The sequence below is a fragment of the Felis catus genome, chromosome B3, assembly GCF_018350175.1.
Source record: "Felis catus isolate Fca126 chromosome B3, F.catus_Fca126_mat1.0, whole genome shotgun sequence".
NCBI lineage: Eukaryota > Metazoa > Chordata > Mammalia > Carnivora > Felidae > Felis > Felis catus.
The window spans coordinates 122,304,625-122,327,212 of NC_058373.1; the positions used below are offsets into that span (position 1 = coordinate 122,304,625).

Below are 22,588 nucleotides of genomic sequence, written 5' to 3' on the forward strand. Positions count from 1 at the left end.
CACTGAGACTAGCAGCTGGAAATATTAAGTGCTTGATAAATGATAGCATATATATGCATATATAACATTTATACATATATATAGTATATCCCATATATATGTATATATGTATATTTATGGGATATATATGGGATATGCACACATATCTCCAGTAAACTGATTTAGAATTCTGGTTAAGAATTCATTTGGTTCTTTTTATCAGCTGTTTCTTGCAAGGAATTTTTTTTTCTTCCTCATGACAGATAAGGAAACTGAAGGGTGTGACAATTATATCTCAATAAAGCTGGAAAAAGAATAAGAAAATTGAAGAGCCTGTGTGATGTGCTTTTTGTGGGATCCCTCAGCCAGTCAGGGGCAGATAAGAAATCCCTGCTCTCCATGTCACTCCAGCCCCTGGCTTGGAAATGAATTCCAGATTACTCATCTTGATTTACTTCTTCCCAGGTGTTAAAAAATATCCCTTTAAACTCCCATCAAGTCCAGGCCAGTCTGGCCATCCCACGGGGCAGGCTGAGCAGGTTTCTATCTCATGGTCATTGATACCTAGAAGTGTCCAGAGCCAGCAGGCCTTGCTCTCTTTCCAGCCCTAACCTCTGCTCTTTGACCCTAGCACACAAATGTATATGGCCTATGGATTGGCCTGCAGACTTTCTGGCAAATGTTCAACTGCCCTCTGGGTAGCTGGAGGCTGACCTTCTGGTCCTGGATCTAGGTTGATTGCTTTTCTCCTGCTGGAACACTCTCTGTCCTGGGCAGGTGCTAATACAAGCTCCAGCCCTCCAGCTCAAGTCTCCTTCTGTGGTTGTTACGCAACCAGGGCATTGTTCACCTTTGGAATACTGGTGGGAACCAAATGCAGCTTTCTTGCTTCCTCTACTACAGGCCCTAAGACTTTCTCCCTCCTGCATAGAACACAATTCCCTTATTACTCTCTCTACAGTAATGTTTTCTCATTGCCTTAAGCAAGAATCTTGCTCCTTGGATTCTCTTGCTTTTCCTCTGGTTGGCTGCTGTGACGCTTCCTTCCAGATAGTCCACTTCTGAGATAAGACACACAGCATCCTGAATGAATGCCTCTCATTAACAGCATTCTAAATATTCAGTTTACTAACCCCAGGCCTTACTGCCTCAGAAACTCAATTGGGACTTTGTGGTCGGTTGTGAAATAAGTTAGCCACTTCCCCTGATAGCTTTGGTTGCTCAGTGCATTTTCTGTTTAGCTTCTTGGGTCATATCCCATCTCAACAAAATCCTTCAATGGCTTTCTAGTGCACTTGGACTAAAATCCAAACCAGTGAGTGTTCCGAGGTCCTCTACCTGCCTCTCCTACCTCCTCCTATACCATTCTCTCTGCTTCAGTTCCACTAGGCTCCTCTCTGTTCCTCAAACCTGCCAGGCTCTTTCCTACCCCTGGGCCTTTGCACGTGTGTTCCCTCTGCTTGGAATACACTTTCTCATCTTCCTCATGGCTGGTTCGCTCAACCATCAGGTTGCAGTTTCCTCAAAGATGCCTTGCCTGACTTCTCCTTCCAAAGACGCCATCTCTGGCCTCTGTTTAGTTATTCTTTATCACACACCCCTACTTCTTTCTTTCACAGGGCTTATTATGTCATGCAACGATCCTGTTATTTCTTTGCTTATCTGTTGTCTATCTCCTTTCTAGGCACCGAAGATCTAAATCCCTGCTCTCATGAAGCTTTAAGTCCAGTGGGGGAAACAGATAAAAGCCATCTAAACAAATGAATAATATAATTTAAAGTACTGATGAGTGTTATAAAGCAAGGTAAGGGGATAGAATGTGTCTCAGGGAATGTGTAGGGTTGGTGGTGGTTAGATAAGGGTAGTCAGGGATGGCCTCCCTGGAAGGGTGACATTGGAACAGAGAACAGATTGCTGGGATGGAGCAGACCTTTGAAATTATGGGGGAACAGCAAGTGTAAGGGTCTCATGGCAGCAGCCAGTTTGGCAGGTTGAGGAACAGACAGGAAGCTGGTTAGGCTGGAGTGGCCTGAGCTGGGGGGGAGAAGGGTGGTGAAGGTGGAGACGGAGGGAGTAGGAACAGGCCCAGGGGTGCCATGTGAGTTAAGAGTCTGGATTTTCTTCTAAGCTTAATGGAACATGTCTTCACAGCAATATCTGGTTTTCAAAGCACATACCCCATCTCACCTGATCCTCCCAAGGACCTCTGAGGCAGGTAGGACAGATGGTGGTTAACACCTTTTATCAAGAAGGAAACCACCATTTTATCATTTTACCATTGGTAAATCAAAAGGAAGGTCAAGCTCTGCCAAATTAGAAAACTTACTTTAAGTCACACAGTCCAGACAAGACTTTTTAACTCAATGGTGTCTAACCTTGACTGTGCATTGAAACCATCCAGAGAGCTCTACAAAATAGTTACACCTGGGTGCTTTCCCCAGAAAATGACTTAAGAGGTCCAGGGTGTGGCCCAGGAGGATTGTTAAAGCTCTCCAGGTGATTCTAACCTGGCTGAGAACCACTGTTCTCAATCCACCCACTTTTCACAATACGAACTGCCTCCTTGACAGAGCTTTCCACTAAGCTGCCCATTAAAATCACTGAGGGAGCTTTCTAAGAATTACAAAGGGAGATCCACATCCCAGACTAGACTCTAAAATCAGAAATTTCTGGGGCTGGGGCTCACAGGCTTGTTTATAAAAGTCTTATTTCCCTATCTGTGTTGGAGCTTCCCACATTTATTTTTTGATTTTTCCTATCTGCTGTTGTCTCTTGTTCCCTTTGGCTTTTATGACTTTTTTATTTCTTTCCTGTCATGTTCATGGGATTTCAGGAAGGAGTGGATTTAAATGAGTATACTCAACATACCACGTTGAACTGGAAGGCTTAAAAATTATAATAAATTTTTTTTACATGTTTAAGTAATTAAATTTAGTTGTGAAAGTTATATGCACATTCATTGTAAAAAAAAATTCAAATATGATACAAGGGCACAGAATGTAAACTGAAAGTTCTCTAGCCTCCCCTCCCTATTTCCATTCCTCAGGGTAGCTGTTAGCCTGCTGGTAACATTTTCATAGTTAAACTTAGGGGGGCAATTAGAGGAACCATATTAAGTTTTTAATATATTTATTCTGTCTTCTCTCTCTGGTTTTAAATTTCCCATTTTAATTTAAATACCTTTATGTCTTTTACTGTATTTTACTGCATTTTTATGCTTTTTTTTATAGGATTTTTTTGATGCCGACAACTTTCTCCAGGGGAGCCCCTATTCAGACTTTAATTCCTAGCCTCCAAGTCAGTTCTTAGTTTATGGAGCATTTCAGAATCTCCTGGGCAAAATTACTGCTCCCTTCTTTGTGTTCCTATATCACTTTGTTCATGCCTTCAGCTCACACTTCTTACACTGCTTGAAAATTATTCATGTTTTTGTCTTAGCATGCATACACTGCCCATGTGAGACAGCGGGGCTGTATTACGCAATTCTATACTATTGCTGTCTCTGTACTGCAATTGTCTTAGTCTGCGGCTTGTTTTGTAATGCTTGTCGATGAAGAGAAGTTACTGAATTTAATGTTGTCCAAATTTATCAAGGTATTAAATACAGTTTGTGTCATTTAATAAACCCTATCCTGAGATCACAGAATGTTTTCCTTTATTTTCTTTTAAAACATCTTATTTTGCTTTTCCTGTTGAAAGTCTTTAATCTACCTGGAGTGAGGAATCCAACAGATAACTAGTTGTTCCAGCTCATATACTGAATAATGTGCCTATCCCCACTGACCTATAATGCCAGCTCTATCATATATCAAGATCCCACCTATTCCTAGATCTGTTTCTGGGTTCTCTAGGCTGATTTCTTCTCTCTCTCCCCACCCGGGCCTATCTTCATACTAATACTAAATGGCCTCAATTTTTTATAGCATTATAATAAATATTGATGTATGAAAGGCCAAGTCCTTGAAACATGTCATTCTCCTCCAGGAGTGTTTTGGTTACGCTTTACTCCCCCCCCCCCCTTTTTTTTTGCATGTAAATTTTAGATTAGCTTGTGAAAGTCCAGGCAAAATCCTGTTGGAAATTTGGCTGGAATTGATTAAATTGATAGATGACCGCCCCCCCCCCCCGCCCCCATCTCTGCTCCCCGGGGAGTGGCTCAAGAGATATTTGTGGAATGAACGTCTGATGAATGTCTCCAAAGCACATCTTATAAACATGCGATACAGGTCAATGAATGAACGAAGGGGGGCTAAAGATAACTAAGATCAATCAGCACATTCTCACCACTCGGCAACTGTCAGTGAATGTCTTCCTCGCTTGTTCTAATACCTTATTTGAAATGCACAAGCCCACAACTCCATCCTCCACGGAACACGAATCTACGCCTCCTTCGGAAAGACTATCGAAAACAAATTTCAGAAAGATTGTGTGTCCGCAGCCCGGGCAAAGAAATAAGTGCCCCTGGCAGGTTAGGTGTCTTGACCCCTCTACCTCCTCGGAAGGAGCGGTCCATGGGGAGCGCGGGTCTGGTGGCTCGCTTGGCCGCGGCTTAGGGAACCACGAACTACAAGTCCCGGCAGGCCGCGCGGCGCCTCCGCTTCATTAGGCGCAATCAGCGGGTGGCTGAGAGCCAAGACCCGGCGAATCCCGTCACCCAGCTGCGGCGCGGAACTCGGCGCCGCGTCCCCGCGTCCCTTGGGGTGAGTAGGGTAGTCGCACCAGGGTCGCGCGGCGCGTAGAGTGCTGGGGTGGCGGTGCAAACGCCCCGGACGCCCGCCTCCGCTGGAACTGTGTAGGAGGGAACCCGCGGCCTGTGACCTTGTCACCCAGGCCGGCGCGCGGCCACGTGACCGGCAGGGCCCCGCCTCCTCTGCGGTCACTCTCCAGCCCGGCTCACCAGTGGGCAGAAGTGTGGACTGGCTACTTCGATGGCGCAGTCTCGCATGTAGGCAGGGCTGGAGCTGGAGGAGGAGGCATCGGGTGGCTCACCCAGGCGACCTCTGCCTAGGCGGTGTGTGGACTCCGAGCCGCGGGCGGCGGGGGGCTGGGCGTGATCTCTGGGCTAGAGCGTGGGGTGCCGCCCAAATCTCTGCCTTCCGTCTGGTAGTTTGGCGTGCCCCGGAGCGCCCCTAATCTCCCACACTTTGCGGGGCCCTGCGCTTCCAGTTCTCCTGGAACTGGAACGTGCTGATGACAGCCGTGCATGGAGAGCAGCCTCTGGAAGACACCTAGCACAGCTCTCTCCCCAGGTTAAGTGGCATTTACTTTCTACTAGGTAGGAAGTCAGCCAATTCAACAAATATTTATTGATCACGTCCATGATAATTGGCACTTAATGGGTGCTCAAGAAATATTTACCGAGCTGAAAGTGAACTAGACTTTATCTGTGCCTTTGTATGTTTTCTTTAAGCATTTTCTTATTGCACAAGCTATCAAACTGCATCAGAATCATCTGGAATCAACCCAGAGTTTCTGATTCACTGGGTCTGGGCTGGGGAGCAAGAAATTTGCATTTGTAACATGCTCCCTGGAGATAGAGATGCTGCCCTGGACATAATTTTGAGCACTACTGCTTTATAGGAAAAAAAAAATCCTGTGAATTTAAAGCACCAACTTCTCACACTGGGTTATGGGTCTTTGTGTCCTTATTTGATAGTTTAACATTTTGTCATGATAAACATGTGCATATCACTGTGTACACTATTAATTTGTCCCTACATTATTTTATATACAGATTTACACTTCTGTCATTTTTCCTGGATTACATCATATCCTCTTGTGTTATTATTGGCTTGGCTGTTTCTCAACAGCCTTTACAGATGTAAGATTTTACCTCTGCCGGGAGAGCTTGCATTTTATTCCTTCCTGCTAATATACATTTTCTTGCAGACAGGGGACCTATAAGATAAGAATAGTGCTTGGTTCTGGTATCCATTCTCTGACTCCCTGTCCAGCTCCCTGGCCCCCAACTAACTAAATCTGGATTTAGATTTTTATGCCAGAGGGACTCCAGTGACCTACCTTTTACCTGCCACTTGCTCTTTGTGCTTGATTTTCCACTGTTTTCCCTGAGTCCCTACTTTCCCAGGATGAACTGAATGGGGAATTTCTATTCCTTGCCTGGGTGAGATTTATTTTCCTTGTCTGTTCTGGGACCGTGGCATCAGCCAAGGATTCCTTTACTTAATCAATATTGATTCAGCCACCTTCTGGACATATGATTATATTTGGACTGCATCATTGGTGGCAGGTCAGGTTATAAACCTCATCAGGCCAGTTAGATGGTCCCTGGGCATTGACTGTGCATCTTTCCAGACTTGAGACATGTGATATTTTCCACCTTGTTTGCTTATTTTTTTTTAAGTTTATTTATTTTGAGAAAGAGAGCACATGTGCATGAGTGGGGGAGGAGCAGAGAGAGAGAGAGAAAGAGAGAATCCCAAGCAGGCTTGGCATTGGCAGCACGTGGAGCTGGAACTCAGGAACCTCAAGATCTGAGGTGAAACCTGAGCTGAAACCAAGAGTCAGATGCTAAACCGACTGAGCCACCCAGATGCCCCTCACCTTGTTTGCTTTTTATCCACATCAATTACCAGATTTCCCTGAAAACCTGATCACTCTCTCCAAGGGTATTATTGAGTCTTTTCCAGTCTTGGGAGTAGACCAGAAGAAATAATGCCCATTTCTCTAGTAGCCTCTCTAGGAAATGGGAGGAGGCTGCGGTCACTATATGGGATTGATGGAATTAGAGCCCAGAGTGCCTTTCTTCTGACCATTCTCACCTGCGCACCAAGCAGGGCACGGTGATTCCATGCTTATTGATCTGGAATGTGGCATGGGGACTGCGGATGGGTGGTAACTGGTGGGCCTAGCCACTCTTTGGCCCACCACAAACTGTAAGTGCTTGATTCCCCATTTAGTTCTGTCCAGGGGATGGACATTCCATTTGACTATCAACTTCCCATTTGTAGAGCTTTCCACACTTGCCTTTTGCCTCATTTCATCACCTGCTGGGGTGTTCCCTATGGTCCAGCAAGATGGATTCCATTCTTATAGATTTGACAATAACACAGCTCTCCTAAATGTTTCATAGACTGGAATCGGTTATTTCTGGTGAGGTGGTTTGGTTGATATTCTGACATGTTGATTTCCAGGGCTCTAAGCAGTGTCTTCCACATGCCTGCCGTTTGGGCAGGGTAGAGGGTCAGAAGGCAGAGTCACTGCCCACAGTGACTGATACGGTTATTTGTGAAGAGTGCTAAGGACATGGGTGAACAGAGTCCCTGCTAAGGAGGCCGTGTGCCATAGACAGCCTCAAGCTCCAACTCTGCCGTTTACTGGTTGAGCGCTTGGGAAAAATCTCCCAACTCGTTCCTTCCTCGTTTATGCCTGTGGATGATGATAATATTTGTCTCATCTTACTGGGTTGTGTGGAATATCTAATGAGATAATGAGTGCAGAGGGCTTTGTAAAGGTTAGTTGTTGCTAAAATTGTCATCTAATTTTTAGGTTTTTAGGGTCTTGGTGTCCTTAAGGCCCCTCCCAAAAGTGTGTGCTCCTGTGAGAAGTAACTCAGGTGAAAGTCAGAAAGGCAAGTAAACAGAACAGGGCAGGTGATTCATTAGCAAAAGGTTTAATAATGAAAGGTGTTTTTCATCGACAGACATATTTCACGGCTGACAGGGTCTTTTAAAATACCCTGAGGGAAACAACTCATTTGCATGTTAAAGACTCACTGACACCGTATGGAAAACTCCAGCTCCAGTCTATTTAGGCACAGTTTGGCTCCTCTATCATCTATTTTATGTTTTTCAATTTCCACCTCTTTTATTACTGAGGACATTTGCATGAAAACCAGGTCTTGGGAATTCTGTCTGTTTCTTGCTGTGGCTTCCCCTCCCAGGGTGGGATGGTCTCAGGGCTCCATTGCCTATAGGGACAGGCCTGGAGGATGGTGCACCAGGAAGATGGGGTTTAAGAGGCAAGAGCTGGGAGGTGGTGCTGGGGTGCTGGGGTAGGATGGCTACTGAATTGATAGCCCTGGAGTGATTCTCACCTGGGGACCTGTGTTGTTACTGGCTCTGCACAGGCCTAGTGGGGTATAGTTTCTCCCTTGATTCATCCATTCAGTAAATACTTTTGGAGCACCTACCACGCCGAGGCAGAGTTTGGCAAACTGTAGCCTCTGGGCCACATCTGGCCACACTCATAACTTTATATTTTGTCTGTGCTTGCCATTTGCCTTGTGCTACAATGCAGTATTGAGTAGCTGTGACAGAGGCATTATATATAGTCTGCAAAGCTGAAAATATTTAATATATGGCCCTTTACCGAAATAGTTTGTGACTCGTGTGCTCGACAGGGAGAAAACCAAGAGCAAAAGCTGTAAGGCCACAGTGTGCCTGGTGGGTTTGATGAATAGCTGGGACGTTAGTGCTTTTGGAGTGCGGTAGCAAGGGGGAAAAAGGAAGGGCCTGAGACCTTGGAGGAAACTGGGGCGTCAGATCAGATAGGGCCTTGTCGGCCAATGCCTTGGGTCTTCATCTGAGTGAGGTGGGAGCCATTAGAGAGTTGAGAGCAGGGAGATGCATAATTGGACTGAAGTTTCTATGTTTAGGTGGAAAAATTCACTCTCTTACTCATTCAATTATGTATTTGTTAGCAAACTTATAAATTAGTTATGTAATATATTAACAAATTTGGCCCTTTGCATCTAGTAGAAGAGGCAGATACAGGACCAAATTCTTAGAGATAAAAGCAATGCATAATAAGACCAGATGGGAAGGAGCAACTAATTCTAAGTGGTTGGTTCACTTAGAGGCTTCATAGAGGGATGAGGGGGGGCTGAGTGTGCAGAGGTATTTGGGAGATGAAGCGGGCAAGGTGGGACGGGGTGAGAATAGGGTGGTCCTTGAACCCCTTGCTAGAGAACTTGGACTTTTCTGTAGGTGGAGGGGAGGTAGGATAATGAGTGCATGTGGAGGTTAGGGTGGTGACGACTCTGGTGGAGAGTAAGAACCAGGTGAGATGTGGGGAAATGGCTTTGGAATGGAGAATGGTTGAGCAGTTCAGTCAAGATAAGATGGGCTTCCTCCTTTGCTTTGTTAATTGTACAAGGTTGTGCCAAATCCTGGTCTCTCAGGTGCTATGAGTTCTTAGTCTACATAAACTTGTCAGTGTTTCTGGGAAGAAAAAATGAAGTTTAAAGTGACAGTAAGGAAAAGACGTCTTACTTGCTGAGTATGTTAGGTATTATGTTAAAACAGCATCTCCTCTAATGCTCACAGTGGCCCTAGGAGGGAGGTACTATCAAGAACTCTTTTGTAGATGTTTACCTGGAGGCTCCAAGAAATGTGGCTTGCTCAAGGTCACAGAGCAGGTGAGCAGCAGAGCAGGATTCTTCCTGGCTCCAGAGGCTGAGTTCCTGACTACCAGTCCCTCCATATGGCCATTTATCTATCTATCTATCTATCTATCTATCTATCTATCTATCCATCCATCCATCCATCCATCTACCTACCTACCTATCTACCTATGTTTATTTATTTATAAATGTTTATTTATTTTGAGAGAGAGAGAGAGAGAGCACACACAGGGGAGGGGCAGAAGGCGAGGGAGAGAGAGAACCAAAGCAGGCTCTGTGCCGTCAGTGCACAGCCTGACATGGGGCTTGATCCCGTGAACTGTGAGATCATGACCTAAGCTGAAATCAAGAGTCAGGTGTTTAACTGAACTAGCCACCCAAGTGCCCCAGATGACCTTTTTAATGTGGGCTTCTTTTCAGGCCCCACAAGGAATGGTCCCTCATGGACTACACTGATGATCTTGAAGGAGGAAGATGTGTAAGGAGCTGAGTGCACTCAGCCTAATGTAAAGCCTGCTTCTGGGTCCATTTGGGAACCTGTGTTTTGGCAAGACAAGGTAGAGGGTGAACTGAGCATGCTGATGCCCTTTTTAAACATTTTTTACTTTGGGGCGCCTGGGTGGCTCAGTTGGTTAAGCGTCCAACTTTGACTCAGGTCATGATCTCACAGTTCATGGGTTCGAGCCTGGCGTCAGGCTCTGTGCTGATAGCTCAGAGCCTTTTTCGGATTCTGTGTCTCCCTCTCTCGCCTCTCCCCTCCTCACGCTCTGTCTCTCTCTCTCTCTCTCAAAGATAAATAAACATTATTTATTGTTTATTTATATAAAAATATAAAATATAAAAAAATCTTTTATTTTGTGTGTGAGAGAGAGGGCACAAGCAAGGGGAATGGCAGAAGGAGAGGAGAAAGAGAATCCCAAGCAGGCTCTATACTGTCAGCATGGAGCCTGATGCAGGGCTGGATCTCATGAATCGTGAGATCATGACCTGTATGCTACCCTTTTTGAGAGCAGATCCTGCAGGCTGAGGGTGTAGAGAACAAGGGGAAAAGGTAGGGGGAAGTGGGAGCCTACCAAGATGTTAGAAGTGGGGCACGCAGAAGTCCTGCAGAAGCTGATAGCAGTGTAAGTGAGGTCCTTTACTGGAGCATGGCATTGGGAGAGGAAATAATTACTAGTAATAATAATAATAATAATAATAATAATAAGAGATAACAACAGCGTTGGTGGTGATAGCAGTTGCTGCTGTGTTCTTACTGTGGAGGTGGCTCTTTGCTATACATTTTGCATGACTTCCTCATCCCTCACCACCCCATCCAGTAGACACTGATGTCATCATCCCCATTTTATAGGCAAGGTCACAAGATTCAGAGAGAGTTAGCAGTGTGGCTGCTAACCCTTTGGGCAAATGACTATAGGGGCTCCAATGCAGGCCTGCTGGAGTGCATGTTCTCAACCACCATGTCTCTGGTCTGGAAGGAACCCTTGGCTTACTAAAATGTTGGCAGAGGGGTGCCTGGTTGGCTCAGTGGGTAGAGCATGTGACTCTTGATCTTGGGGGTTGTGAGTTCGAGTCCCATGTTGGGTGTAGAGATTATTTAAAAAAAAATATTAAAAAAATAAAATTTTGGAGGGGAAGGAAAAAAAAAAAAAAGGAGGGAGCCAAACCATAAGAGACTCTTAAAAACTGAGAATAAACTGAGGGTTGATGGGGGGTGGGAGGGAGGGGAAAGTGGGTGATGGGCATTGAGGAGGGCACCTGTTGGGATGAGTCCTGAGTGTTGTATGGAAACCAATTTGACAATAAATTTCATATTAAAAAAAATAAATTTTGGCAGAAAAAATAATTAAAATGCAGAATGATGTGGGGATAGGGAGGCTTTCCTAAATAAAGGGAATATAAAGAAAATAAACCACATTCTACAAAACAAGGTTTTAATTTAATTTATTCTTTTTATTTATAAACTCCTTTTTTTCCCCCAGAACCGAACCAGGAGCTGAGCCAGAGCATTTGTGTTTAGGGAAAGAAATGAGTTTCTGAAATTATTTCTTTAAAAATAATTGTTTGCAGTCACTCTTGTGCGCCAATTGCAGACACTGGGGGTTTGGGAGTAGGTGCAATAAACTGAGAAGGCTTGATTTTTGGACATGGTTTCACTGATGGATTTGAATGCAGTGGAGCCTCTTTATTAAAGAGTAAAAATCACCCTTATGTTATTAAAATGCAGATTCCTGAGTCCCATCTCCAGGGTTGGTGATTCAGTGGGTCAGTGAGTAGACTTCAGAAATCTGCATTTTTGTGTGTTAAAAATTTTTTTTTCTTTTTTTCTAAAAGTTTTTATTTTGAGAGCTAGAGCATGTGGTGAGGAGGGGGGAGGGTCAGAGAGAGAGAGAGAGAGAGAGAGAGAGAGAGAGAGAAAGGGAGAGAGAGAATCCCAAGCAGGTTCCATGCTGTCAGCACAGAGCTGGACGTGGGCTCAATCTCATGAACCGTGAGATCATGACATGAGCCAAAATCAAGAGTCAGACACTTAACCGACTGAGCTGCGCTGGTGTCCCTAAATTTTTTTCTTCTGATGAGAACTTTTAGGATTTACTCTTAGCAACTTTCAAATATGTAATAAAATATCGTTAATTAAAGTCCATGCTGTATGTTACATCCTCATGAGTTATTTATTTTATAACTGGAAGTTTGTACCTATTGATCCCCATTGCCCATTTTGCCCACCTCCACCCCCTGTCTTTGGTAACCACCAAGCTGTTCTTTGTATCTGGAGTTGGTTTTTTGTTTTTTAGGTTTCAGATATAAGTGAGATCATATAGTACTTGTCTTTCTCTCTCTGACTTACGTCACTCTAGGTCCACCCATGTGTCACAAAAGGCAAGATTTCTTTCCTTTTCATGGCTGAGTTATATCCCATTATATTTACATATATATCACATTTTCTTTTTCCGTTCATACATTGATGGGCATTTACGTTGTTTTCTTACCTTGGCTATTATAAACAATACAGCAGCAAACATGTGAATGTATATATCTTTTTGAGTTAATGTTTTTGTTTTCTTTGGATAGCAATTCCACTTCTGGGTATTTGAGTCATATGGTAGTTCTATTTTTAAGTCTTTGAGGAGCCTCCATACTGTTTTCCATAGTGGTTGCACTAATTCACATTCCCACCAACAGTACACAAGGGTTTCTTTTTCTCCATTTCCTTGCCATCACTTGTTATTTCTTGTCTTTTTGATAGTAGCCATCCTAGCAGGTCTGAGGTAATATCTCATTGTGGCTTCAGTTTGCATCTCCCTGATGATTACTGATGTTGAGCGTCTTTCGGTATAACTGTTGGCCATTTGTATGTCTTCCCTGGAAAATATCTATTCAGATCTTCTGCCTGTATTTTAATCAGATTTTTTAAACTGTTGAATTGTGTGGGTTTTTTATAGATCTTGGATATGAATCCCTTATCAGATACATGATTTGGAAATATTTTTTCCCATTCAGTAGGTTGCCTTTTCTTTTTTTTTTTTTTTTTAATTTTTTTTTTCAACGTTTATTTATTTTTGGGACAGAGAGAGACAGAGCATGAACGGGGGAGGGGCAGAGAGAGAGGGAGACACAGAATCGGAAACAGGCTCCAGGCTCTGAGCCATCAGCCCAGAGCCTGACGCGGGGCTCGAACTCACGGACCGTGAGATCGTGACCTGGCTGAAGTCGGACGCTTAACTGATTGCGCCACCCAGGCGCCCCAGTAGGTTGCCTTTTCATTTTGTTGGTAGTTTCCTTTGCTGTATGGAAACTTTTTAGTTTGAGGTATTCCCATTTGTTGTTTTTGTTGCTTTTGCTGTTAGTGTCAGATTCAAAAAGTCATTGCCAAGAGCTATGTTAAGGGGCTTATCGCCTATGTTTTTTTCTAGGAGTTTTATGTTTTCAGATTTTACATTCAAGTCTTTAACCCATTTTAAGTTAGTTTTTGTGTATGATATGAGATAGGGATCCAGTTTGATTCTTTTGCATGTGGACATCCAGTTTTCCAAACACTATTTGTTGAGAAGACTGTCGTTTCCCCACTGTGTATTCTTGGCTCCTTTGTTGTAAATTAATTGCCCATATGCGCGTGGGTTTATTTCTGGACTCTCTATTGGCTTCCATTGATCTATGTGTTTGTTTTTATGTCAGTGCCATACTGTTTTGATTACTACAGTTTTGTAATATAGTAGTATAATCAGAGACCATGATACCTCCAGCTTTGTTCTTCTTCCTCAAGATTGCTTTGGGCATTCTTGGTCTTTTGTAGTTCCATATAAATTTTAGGATAGTTTGTTCTATTTATGTGAAAACTGCCTTTGGAATTTTGATAGGGATTGCATTGTATCTGTGGATTGCTTTGGGTAATATGGAAATTTAAAAAAAAAATTTTTTTTAACGTTTATTTATTTTTGAGACAGAGAGAGACAGAGCATGAATGGGGGAGGGTCAGAGAGAGGGAGACACAGAATCTGAAACAGGCTCCAGGCTCCGAGCTGTCAGCACAGAGCCCGACGCGGGGCTCGAACTCACGGACTGCGAGATCATGACCTGAGCCGAAGTCGGCCGCTTAACCGACTGAGCCACCCAGGCGCCCCAAGGAAATTTTAATAATATTCTTCCAATCCATGAACACAGAATATCTTGCCAGTTATTTGTGTCTTCAATTCATTAGTGTCTTATAATTTTCAGTGTATAGGTCTTAGTTAAATTTATTCTGAGATATTTTATTTTTGACACAATTATAAGTGGGATTTTCATAATTTCTCTTTCTGATTATTCATTATTAGTGCATAGAAACCCAACAGATTTTTGCATGCTGATTCTGTATCCTGCAACTTTACTGAATTTGTTTATTCTGATGGTTTTTTGGTGGATTGCTTAGGGTTTTCTATATATAATATGTTATCTGCAAATAGTGGCAGTTTTACTTCTTCTTTCCCAATTTGGATGCCTTTTACTTCCTCTTGCCTAATTGCTCTTGCTAGGGCTTCCAGTACTGTGCTGAATAAAAGAGGTGAGAGTGGGCATCCTTGTCTTGTTCCTGATCTTAGAGGAAAAGTTTTCAGCCTTTCACCATGGAGTATGATGTTAGCTGTGGGCTTATCATATATGGCCTTTATTATGCTGAGGTATGTTCCCCTGTATCTACTTTGTTGAGAGTTTTTAATCATTAATTAGTGTTGAATTTTGTCAGATGCGTTTTCTGCATTGTTGAGATGATCTGATTTTTATCCCTCATTTTGTTAATATAGTGTAAGAAATCTACATTAAAAAAAGATTTTAGTATAATATGACTTCACTCATATGAGGACTTTAAGATACAAAACAGATGAACATAAGGGAAGGGAAGCAAAAATAATATAAAAACAGGGAGGGGGACAAAACAGAAGAGACTCTTAAATATGGAAAACAAACAGAGGGTTGCTAGAGGGGTTGTGGGAGGGGGGATGGACTAAATGGGTTAAAGGGCTTAAGAAATCTACTCTTGAAATCATTGTTGCACCATATGCTAACTAACTTGGATGTAAATTATAAAAAATAAATTGTTAGATTAGAAAAAAGATTTTAGGGGTGCCTGTGTGGCTTAGTTGGTTAAGCCTCCAGTTCTTGATTTTGGCTCAGGTCATGATTTTGCAGTTTGTGAGATTGAGCCCCGTGAGATCTGACAGCGCAGAGCCTGCTCGGGATTCTCTCTCTCTGTCTCTCTCTCTGCCCCTCCCCTACTTGTGCATGCACACATGCTTTCTCGAAATAAACTTTTAAAAAAATAAATAAGATTTTATTTTTGAGTTAAATTTTTCCTCAACATGGGGCTCAAACTTACAACCCTGAGGTCAAGGGTCTCATGCTCTATCCACTGAGCCAGCCAGGCACCCCCGAGATCTGCATTTTTGAAATGGTATTTTTACAGGTATTCCTCTGACCATACGTTAGAAATGTTGGATTAGGAAAAGAAGACTGCCAAGGAGAAAAACAACAGAATTATAAAAATTATTGAGTCCAGAAAGGGTCAAGAAAGGAGAAACAAAGAAATAGAACAGGTAGGAAAAATAGAAGACATAGAAGAAGATGTTAAAATTAAATCTAAATACATAGGTTATATTAATTGCAAAAAGAAAAAAATCAACTATATGTTGTTTAAAGAAACAGTATAAATTTAAGTTGAAAGTAGAAGAATGGAATGAGATGTACCTGTGAATACTTAAAAAAAAAAAAAAAAACTGTGGGATGCCTGGGTGGCTCAGTCGGTTGAACCTCTGACTCTTGATTTTGGCTCAGGTCTGTAGGATTGAGCCCCATGTCAGGCTCTGTGCTGAGCATGAAGCCTGCTTAAGATTCTCTCTCTCTTCCTCTGCCCCTCTTCCCCACTTGTGTTCTTTCACTCAAATAAAATTAAAGATTTTAAGAAAATCTGTGGCTATACTATGAGGCATGAGTCCAAATACATTTTAAAGAAAATGAAGACAAGACTGTGTGTAGCAATAGTTTTCATACAAAGAGGAAACAGAGGCACAGAGCAGGGAGGGGATGGTCACAGACTGAGTCCAAAGCAGAGCAAACAGTGATGGCCTGAATCTTCCTGCTGCTTCTATACAGGTTTGCACGTGTGGATGACTTGGTGATTCACTTCTCCTGGGTGGGACTTCTCCCCTGGTACCTGCAGCTATGGTCAAGGATTTTAGTCTGATATAGAGTTCCCAGAAATTGAAGAGGAAGCAGCCCATTGGGTACAGTGACCTCCAAATGCTCCAACAGTCCACCTGGTGGGCTGAGCTGGTACAAGTAGGGTGGGGAAGGGTATCAAAGAGCCTTGAGCCCACTTGATCCTACCGACTGGGAGTATGTTTGGTTGAACAGATCAAATCAGCACGTGGACATCGAATCCCTAACCGCATAGTATCGTGCAAGACTGTGAGTGGACGGTGTACTAATAGTCATGGTATTTGCCTTCAGGCAAAACTTCAGGGAGCTCACAATCTAGACAGGGAGCAGTTTAATTGAAATAAATATTTTGGAAATCAGCCAGACACTGAGAGCTTATCTGGCTGATTCTGACCAGCTGCCATTTTGGCTGTGGCCTGAGCACTTCAGACCTGGGCACAGAGGGCTAATGATGCCTATATGTGCATGGTGGTACAAATAATAGTTACAAGTAATGGTGGTTAGCATGTTCTGCCACTTCCCCTGTTTAAAATAGCACCTCTGTCACATATTCATCATCCTCTTACCCTCTTTTTCTTCTCCGTACTTAATACCAGTTGCTATTCTAATATATGTCTGTTTGCTTCTGATCTGTTGTCCCATCTAGTGTGTAAGTCCATGTGGGCAAGAACTTTGTTTTGCTCCTTCTGTTCCCAGTGCCTAGAATGGTGCCTGGCACTGTGGAAGGAAAAATGACCTTGAGAGTTGGCTTGTGCCAGGTACACTGCTAAGCCTTTTATGTACATGATCTCATTTTATCCCAACGACTTTTGAGGTAGCTACCCCAAAAACGAGGAAACAGAGATCAGCAAGATTGAGAAAATGGCCCAAGGTTGTATAATCTATTAAGTGGCGGAGCCTGCATTTGAATCCTGGTCTGACTAACTATGGAACTCAACTGTTCCTTTTCTCTGCTTTCCTTCGGCAGGGTCTGGGGACATGGCCCGAAAGGCTCTCAAGCTTGCTTCGTGGACCGGCATGGCTCTTGCTGCCTCTGGCTTCTTCCTCTACAGCAACAAGTACTTGGATCCTAATGACTTTGGTGCTGTCAGGGTGGGCAGAGCAGTTGCAACGGTAGGTTTTTCTTATTGTCAGGGTGGCAGAGGAACTGCTGTATTACCTGCAGGTGTTTGTACATGTAACAGATATACGTGCCAGCCACACGTGTGGAGCTGCATGTATGCCCTTCCTTGTGCAAAGCTCCCTCTGCACAGTAGCACAGGCATGGGTGTGCACCCTCAGGCACCTATATTCCTGTACGCCCAACCTCTGTCATACTAAGCCGAAATAGAATGGGATTGCACAGGGTCTCTGTTCTGAAGCTTTGACATGTTAGATTCTGTATGTAATTTTAGAGACAGACCTGGACCGGTGCTCCTCAGCAAATGTACGTGGAAAGACTTTGCAGCCTTGATTAAACTCTACCAGAAAACTTGGCTTTCTCTTCAGTGTGCTAGTGTGAGTGGTTCCTGATGCAGGGCTCATACTCAGAACATCTGGGCCTTGGAAAACTTTGGGGCTCCCCTCCAACCCTCAATCTAATCTGAGGGGTCCTGGGTGGCTCAATCAGTTGAATGTCTAACTTTGGCTCAGGTCATGATCTCATGGTTTGTGAGTTCGAGCCCTGCATCGGGCTCACTACTGTCCGCACAAAGCCCACTTTGGATCTTCTGTCCCTCCCCACTTCTTTGCCCCTCCCCTACTCACACTCTCTCTCAAAAATAGATACACATTAAAAAAAAAGAGCATCTTAGTTGAATATTTCACCATTAGAGGTTTTCTCCAGTGGCTCAAGAACATCCTCCCTGTTGAATCATGTCCTCCTAACTCTGCTGAAAGGAGCTCTCCCAAACATGCATATATAACTGCCCCATTCGTGGGTCATTTGCCACATGCTTCGTGCTTTCTTGCCTCCTCTGTCTGCTGCAGGATGAACTCATCCTTTCTTCCCCTTGGCATAGATATACTCTGTGCGCTGTCTGTTTGGGTTGTTGTCTGATCATTTCCTTAATACTCAGTGTTGTGAAGTCTTCTCCCTAGCTAGTCATAGAATCTAATGGACAAATAGATAAATAGATAGGCCATAGAGTATGAAATGATTCCTGAGTGTTTATCAAGTGCTTTTTGGGGGCCCAGTGTGGTCTTTACAGGCTTTGAGAGGTAGAAATGTACCGTCCTACCCACACCCAGCTTTGAAGGAGCTGATGGTTGAGGAGTGCTCATGTGAATGGGTCAAAAAGCAATGGATTTGTTTTAAAGCCATGGATCGGATCAAGATGTGTGATTCAGGTGACCACTGCTACGGGACCTCAGACACAAGAGTGAGACCCGTAGGCCGGGAGTCAGGATGAGTGTCCTAGGGGAAGCAGGCTTTGATGGAACCTTAGGGGTTTGAATATAGTTGACCCTTAACAACGGGTTAGGGTGCTGACACCCATGCAGTCAAAAATCCACGTATAACTTTTGACTCCCCCAGAGCTTAACCACTAATAGCCTACTGTTGACCGGAAGTCTTACAGATAACATGAAGAGTCGATTAACACATTGTATGTCATATGTATTATATACTGTATTCTTATAATAAAGTAATCTAGAAAAAAATGTTATTAAAATCATAAGGAAAGAGTGCCTGGGTGGCTCAGCTGATAAAGCGTCTGACTCGGCTCAGGCCATGATATCATGGTTCATGGGTTTGAGCCCTATGTCGGGCTCTCTGCTGTCAGTGCAGGGCCCGTTTCGAATCCTCTGTCTCCCTCTCTGTCTGCCTCTCCCCCCACCTCTCTCTCGCACATGGGTACGCTCTCTCTCAAAAATAAATAAACGTTAAAAAAAAAAAACCATAAAGAACATACATTTACAGTACCATACGGTAATTTACCGGTAAAACCCCACGTGTAAGTGGGCCCGCACAGTTCAAACCCATGTTGTTCAAGGGCCAGCTGTAGCTGGGAATGAGGGAAGAAGGCATTTACCAGTGGTTTATAAACCAGCCACTAGGCTGTGCATTTTTTGAAGGCCAGGGCTCTGGTCTTGATTGGCCTTGTGCTTTGTTCAGTGACCAACTCTTGTTCGCAGTTGGTGCTCAACACATTTATATCGAGTGGAATAAAGCTTTGGGAGTGTAGACAAGGGAGCAGACTCCTCTAGGTATCAGCCTTGTAAGCCTCTTACCTTCCAGGGGCCTCAGTTGCTCAGTTCTAAAAAGGAAGGGTTGGCCTAGGTAATCCTCAAGCCTCCTCCATGTCTGAGATATCTGGAAGCCTGTAATTTCCTGATTTCACCAAGAACATGGGGACTTCTCCTAGACTTTTGGCCAAGGGACCCAGAATCAAAACTTAGGCTGTTAGAGCAAACATAAATGTAAAACGATGTTTACTTGTGGTAATACGTTTATCCAACAGCATTCGTTCAACTAGTCTTTACTGAGCATTTACCTGTGTGTCTGGCACTGTAAAAAGGGGCTGGGGATGCAGTGATGAGCAGGAAGGACAAGCCTCTGTGTTTATAGAGCTGAAATTCTAGCAAAGAGGAGATAGTCCACCTACCAGGAAACGAATGAGTGAGGTAATTTCGGATAGGATAATTTTGTTATGATGAATAATTGAGAGTTCCTGGTGGGTGGGGCAGCCTTCGATTAGGGCTCTCTGCAGAGGTGGCATTTGTGCAGAGCTCTGACTGACAGGAGGAAGCCGGCCAGGCTAAGATCTGGGGGCAGAGCATCGCAGCGGAGGGGTTGTCTACTTCTCTAGACACACTGCCTCTGTCAGGGGCCGGCAGCTGCGGGACCGGGTGGATGAGCGATATTGAATGTCCAGGTGCTAAGCGTCTCGTTTCCTTGGTTCACAGACAGCTGTCATCAGTTATGACTATCTCACCTCCTTGAGGAGTGTCCCCTATGGTTCAGAGGAGTACTTGCAGCTTCTATCCAAGGTAAGGAACCCTGGGCCCAGCTGAGCCAGGCCAAGACTGGGTAAGTCCTGAAGTACCTGCCAAGCCAGCGAGCTTTCTGTGTGGAGCTGAAGGGGGGCAGGGGCTGTGCGAGGATTGAGGCTGGAGGCTTGGAGGCAAGGAGCAGAGGATTTTTCCTCATTGGAGGTGTTTTTGTGCTGATGGGCCAGGCTACCAGGCTGACATCAAGCTGGATCCTGTGATACTGAGGTTATTAATCTACAAGGCACTGTTGGGGAGGCTGGTGTATGTTTCTGGGGAGCACAAGGTGTCTGGGATGACTCAGGAGGGATGAAGGCTCTGTTCCTGAGATAACTCAGTTGGCTTCTGAAGTGCTTTGTCAGGCAAAACCCAGTTGAAAGAGGTTAATTGCTTTCCTGTCCTCTCAAGGCTACACTGGGGCTTCCTGTTAGGCCTCTGAGTGGAGCCGTTGACCCCACTCCCTGTCTCCTCACTTGGAACAGTCAGTTGATTTTGATGCTACAATGAGATGAGTTGGGGCATCACACAAGAGGGCATTTTTTTGGGTGTGAGTTGAGTTTGGGGTCAAGTGTAGATACTTTTGGTTCCTCCAGAGAGAGGTTTGTGATAGATCTGTATGTCTTTGCTCAGCCTGCAATGCCCTTGGCCCCTTAGAAAATCTCTAGTCATCCTTCTGGTCTCAGCTCAAATACCTCTCCTCCGTGACACTTTTCCTTCTCAATCATTCCTGGTGGATGGGGTAATTAATTTTAAAGTTTTTATTTAAACTTTTCATTATACAAATTCCAACCATTAACAAGAGTAGAGAGAATAGTATAATGAACCCTATGGAACTATCATCCAACTTCAGACATTATCAACATTTTGCCAATCTTGTGTCATCTACTCTCTATTCATTCATTTATTTTTGCTGAAATATTTAAATTTTTAAAAATATTTATTTGTGAGAGAGAGACAGAGAATGAGTGGAGGAGGGCCAGAGAGAGAGGGAGACACAGAATTTGAAGCAGACTCCAGGGTCTGAGCTGTCAGCACAGAGTCTGATGCGGGTCTCGAACTCCTGAACCGTGACATCATGACCTGAGCCAAAGTAGGATGCTTAACGACTCAGCCATCCAGGAGCCCCTTTGCTCAAATATTTAAAAGCAAATCTTAGGCATTATATTATTTCATCTGTAACTACTTCACTTTTTATCTCTAATAGATAAGTACCTTAAAAAAACTATGATACCATACTCCTAATTAACAAAATTAATAATATGTCCTTAATTTCTTTTTTTAATTAAAAAATTTTTTTAATGTTTATTTTTTGAGAGAGAGAGACAGAACGTCAGTGGAGGAGGGGCAGAGAGAGAGAGGGAGGCACAGAATCCGAAGCAGTTCTAGGCTGTGTCAGCACAGAGCCCGACGCTGGGCTTGAACTCACGAGCTACATGATCATTACCTGAGCCAAAGTTGGCGCTTAACGACTGAGCCACCCAGGAGCCCCTGTCCTTAATAATTTCTAATATCTAGTGTATACTCAAATATCCCTGGTCCCCAAGATGTTTTTTTTTTTTTTAAAGTTGGTTCATTGCAATCTGGATCCAAATGAAGTGGCATATATTGCATTAGGAAACAGCAACCAAAATCTTCTCCAATCTATAATATCTCTCTTTCCTCCTCCCCCTCCTTTTTTGAGCTATTTGCTTATTGAAGAAAGCAGATCATTTGTCCTGTAGAATTTTGCATATTCAGGATTTGGCTGATTGCGTCCTCAAAGTGTTGTTTAATGGGAACTAGAGTCACCTGGCATGCGATTCCAAGTTTGAACATAGAAACATTTGAACATAGAAAATAATCCTCCTCCTGCTGTTCTTCACATAGCTAGTTTTCCTGCCTGGGAGTGATGATCATCTTGTCCTGTGTATCCTTCCAGAGATATCTTCCTGTTTGAATTTAATCACTCTGTCGCCTTTATTCCTACGAAAGATGATAATTGGTTACATGTCTCTCACTTTAGAATATAGATTCTTTTAGATCAGGGATTGGCTCATCTTTTCCATATTTTCTACTTCTAGAGATGATGCCTAGGACTGAGTTGACTTAATATCTGTTTCAGGCTGCACCCTGCTAGCTCCTTCCTCGGGAGAGGACCTAGAAAGGGTGCTAGGTTTGTATTCGGAAGACCTGAGTTTGTGTTCTGTCTTTGGGATGGTCATTTAGCCTTTGGAGCTGCCATTTTCCTTTCTGGAGACTGCAGTTGGCTATGCCACATATTGCAGATTATATAGATATCTGAGAGGGTGCATTGTGAAATGTAAATGTACAGCAGGTTTCAAAAGTAAGTCCAATGTCTACTGGGAGATGTTCTCCCATGAGGACAGAGACTTGGTCTGTCTGTGTATCTCCATGTCTGTAGCACCTACAGCAATACCTCAGACATGGTAGGTCGTGAATAAAGGTTTGCTGAACAAATGAATGAACGAAATGTTAGTTTGTATTGGAAAAACTCAAAGCCCTCCATTTCTGGGACTTAATGACAAACTCCTGCTTTTCCCGGCCCCTCTTTCTCCATCTAACCAGTGCTCCGGGCCTTGGGGCCCC

At 43.7% G+C, this 22,588-nt stretch overlaps 1 protein-coding gene across 6 annotated transcripts in view; it reads left to right on the forward strand.

The window, feature by feature from the left end:
• The first annotated feature begins 4,566 nt into the window (after positions 1 to 4,566).
• Positions 4,567 to 22,588, forward strand: part of ADCK1 (aarF domain containing kinase 1) — a 123,334-nt gene continuing 105,312 nt past the window's right edge. For all 6 annotated transcript variants that reach the window (XM_006933032.3, XM_019833382.2, XM_045060319.1 and 3 more), the window contains exons 1-3: positions 4,567 to 4,679; positions 17,001 to 17,146; positions 19,919 to 20,002. In XM_006933032.3, the coding sequence (XP_006933094.1) occupies positions 17,012 to 17,146; positions 19,919 to 20,002 (219 nt within the window). In that variant the 5' untranslated portion in view covers positions 4,567 to 4,679; positions 17,001 to 17,011. The remainder of the gene's footprint in view (positions 4,680 to 17,000; positions 17,147 to 19,918; positions 20,003 to 22,588) is intronic.